At 37.0% G+C, this 2,363-nt stretch overlaps 1 protein-coding gene across 2 annotated transcripts in view; it reads right to left on the minus strand.

The window, feature by feature from the left end:
• haf (leucine-rich repeat and fibronectin type-III domain-containing protein hattifattener) overlaps window positions 1–1,524 on the minus strand; it is a 16,592-nt gene extending 15,068 nt beyond the window's left edge. For both annotated transcript variants that reach the window (XM_011315828.1, XM_011315829.1), the window contains exon 1: window positions 1,375–1,524. In XM_011315828.1, the coding sequence (XP_011314130.1) occupies window positions 1,375–1,402 (28 nt within the window). In that variant the 5' untranslated portion in view covers window positions 1,403–1,524. The remainder of the gene's footprint in view (window positions 1–1,374) is intronic.
• Window positions 1,525–2,363: the final 839 nt, after the last annotated feature.

Raw genomic sequence — 2,363 nt, forward strand, 5'->3', positions numbered from 1 at the left:
GCATTTCACACCGGAATTACGGAAAAACACGTAATTTTATTGAATATTTCTCTCCGTGTAGACCATCCTCAAGACATTCTTTCACTAGGTGTCGATCTTATTGAGGAAGAGTAATGAATATTTTTTATTTGAGGGAATTGGAAGTAAATACAGTCTTTTCAGACACTTCATCGCTACGGTTTGATGAGCATCACGTTCATCCTCAAAGACTAAACCGGATCACTATGGTGTCTGCATGTTATCCAAAGCAAAACGGTCAATTCTCGATGGCGACTGACATCGCAAATGACTACACCCTGCACTTTTCAAAATTTTCGTCAATTTTCTTCACCACCAAATTCCGGAATTTCCATCAACTCGTCTTCAACTTCCCCTGGAATTTCACAATCTCTTGTCGCGTTTATCCCATCATCCACGGGTTCAAATGACTTCCTCTTCAAATCATTTCAAAATCGATAAATCACTTCATTTCATCTCAGATCAAAATCAGGAAAAATTCAGGGAAATATAAAAAAATCATGTGATTTTTCTCAGGCATTTCAGGTACTCCCTAACAATTATTTCATTTTCAAAATTTCAGAGAATCAAAAAATTCAAGGCGAAGACATTTTTAATATCTTAATTTCCATACTGACGCTTTAAATAATCTCCAAAAATTATTGAAAAATCCCTGAATTTCAGGGATGAATTACATAACCGTGTAATTAAATAATCCTGATTGGTTTAATTTCATTGAATTACCACCTGCTACTAAAACCTGAATATTTTTTACATTTTCTCCCAAAAACTTGAAACCTCATTTTTATTTTGATCATGCGGTTGTGATGGTACTTCCATGAAAGATTGCAAAGCCAGTGGAATTGATAAAATACCGAGGGCTCAGGGTTCGCCAGGTCTCAAGGTCGAAAAAGGGGAGTAAAAACGATGCACCTTCGATGGGTGCATCTTGGCGTAGGTGCATTCACCCCTCAGCATCGATACACAAGGCTTTACACAACGAATCAGGGAGTGTTGCTGCGTGCACTTATCCAGGAATGTGCAGTGCCCGGTTAAACGAGTTCACCAAGACTTCTGTCACGGTTTTCGTCACAATCCCCCAGGGTATTACCGACTAAAAGCCCATCCCCAAAAGCCCCAATAGAATAATTTAAATAACCAGACGACTCCGTGACTTCACTTCACAATTCTCAATCGTCAAACTATTCAAATGGTCCAGAACAGGTCCGGGACCAGACGATATCATTTGAATAAATAAACTCATTCCACCGTTATTCCAAGGAAATAAAAAACTAAAAATAAAATAACAGCAACAAATTTTCGATATACTGACGGTTTTAAAACCGTCCATTCGGTACTCCAATTGTTATTACTTACTCATTTTGCTGGTAACTGATTTAAACATCACGCATGTTCCACAGTAAACTTCATCCTTCACAGTTGATTATAAATGAGGAATAATATTTTTACAGCAATATTTCACTTCACTTGGGAATTAAAAATGATTTTCTCATCGGCGCACTGGTAATGGAGATTATAAAATTCATAGAAATTATGGAAAACTTATTGAAATGAGAAGATTTGTAGAAATAATATAAATAATGGGAATAACAGGAATAATAGGAATAATAGGAATAATAGCAATAATAGCAATAATAGCAGTAATAAAATATTTTAAAATATTTTAAAAAAAATTTTTAAACCAACGAATTGCCAAAAGACGCGTTCAGGTATTGCTCGTTAGCATCGACATCACCGTGTCTTGGGCGCGACTGTACAGAGTTTTAGCTTCAGGTGAGTACGGCAAGACCCGTAGAATCTCACTCGAATGTAACGAGAGTCTCGTGGTGGTGTTTGCCGGTTCTGAGACCGGCGGTTTCCGTCGTCACTAGTAAAGTGGAATAGGGTATACTTGGAGAACTACTCGCCGTTGCCCACACCTTTACTTCCAGCCGGTTTCTGCTTCTGTCCCCTCCACATCGCCTATTCCCTCATCGGACTCACATGTACGATGGTGGACATTTTTTGGAATTTATGGGAAAATATTACTGTTGTACACAATCAGTGGAAAATACCTGGGAAATTTTTTAATATTTTCGGACAAAAATTCGAGTTTTGCCGATATCTTTTTTTGTTGAGGTCATCGATAATTAGGGTATTGGAAAAATTTCGATTTATTTATATCATTCATATTGTTTCGATTTTTTATTTAATCGGATTTTATTGAATTTATTGTGAAATTCACGGCAATTTTTTTAGGTGGAATTCAAGGAATTCTGGGAGTTTTCAGTGGAAGTCAGATCGCAACTCCAGGAATCGATTAAATAATTCCGTGGAACGTGCATTATCAGGAATGAAATGACATG

The sequence above is a fragment of the Fopius arisanus genome, unplaced genomic scaffold (assembly GCF_000806365.1).
Source record: "Fopius arisanus strain USDA-PBARC FA_bdor unplaced genomic scaffold, ASM80636v1 scaffold00005, whole genome shotgun sequence".
Lineage (NCBI taxonomy): Eukaryota > Metazoa > Arthropoda > Insecta > Hymenoptera > Braconidae > Fopius > Fopius arisanus.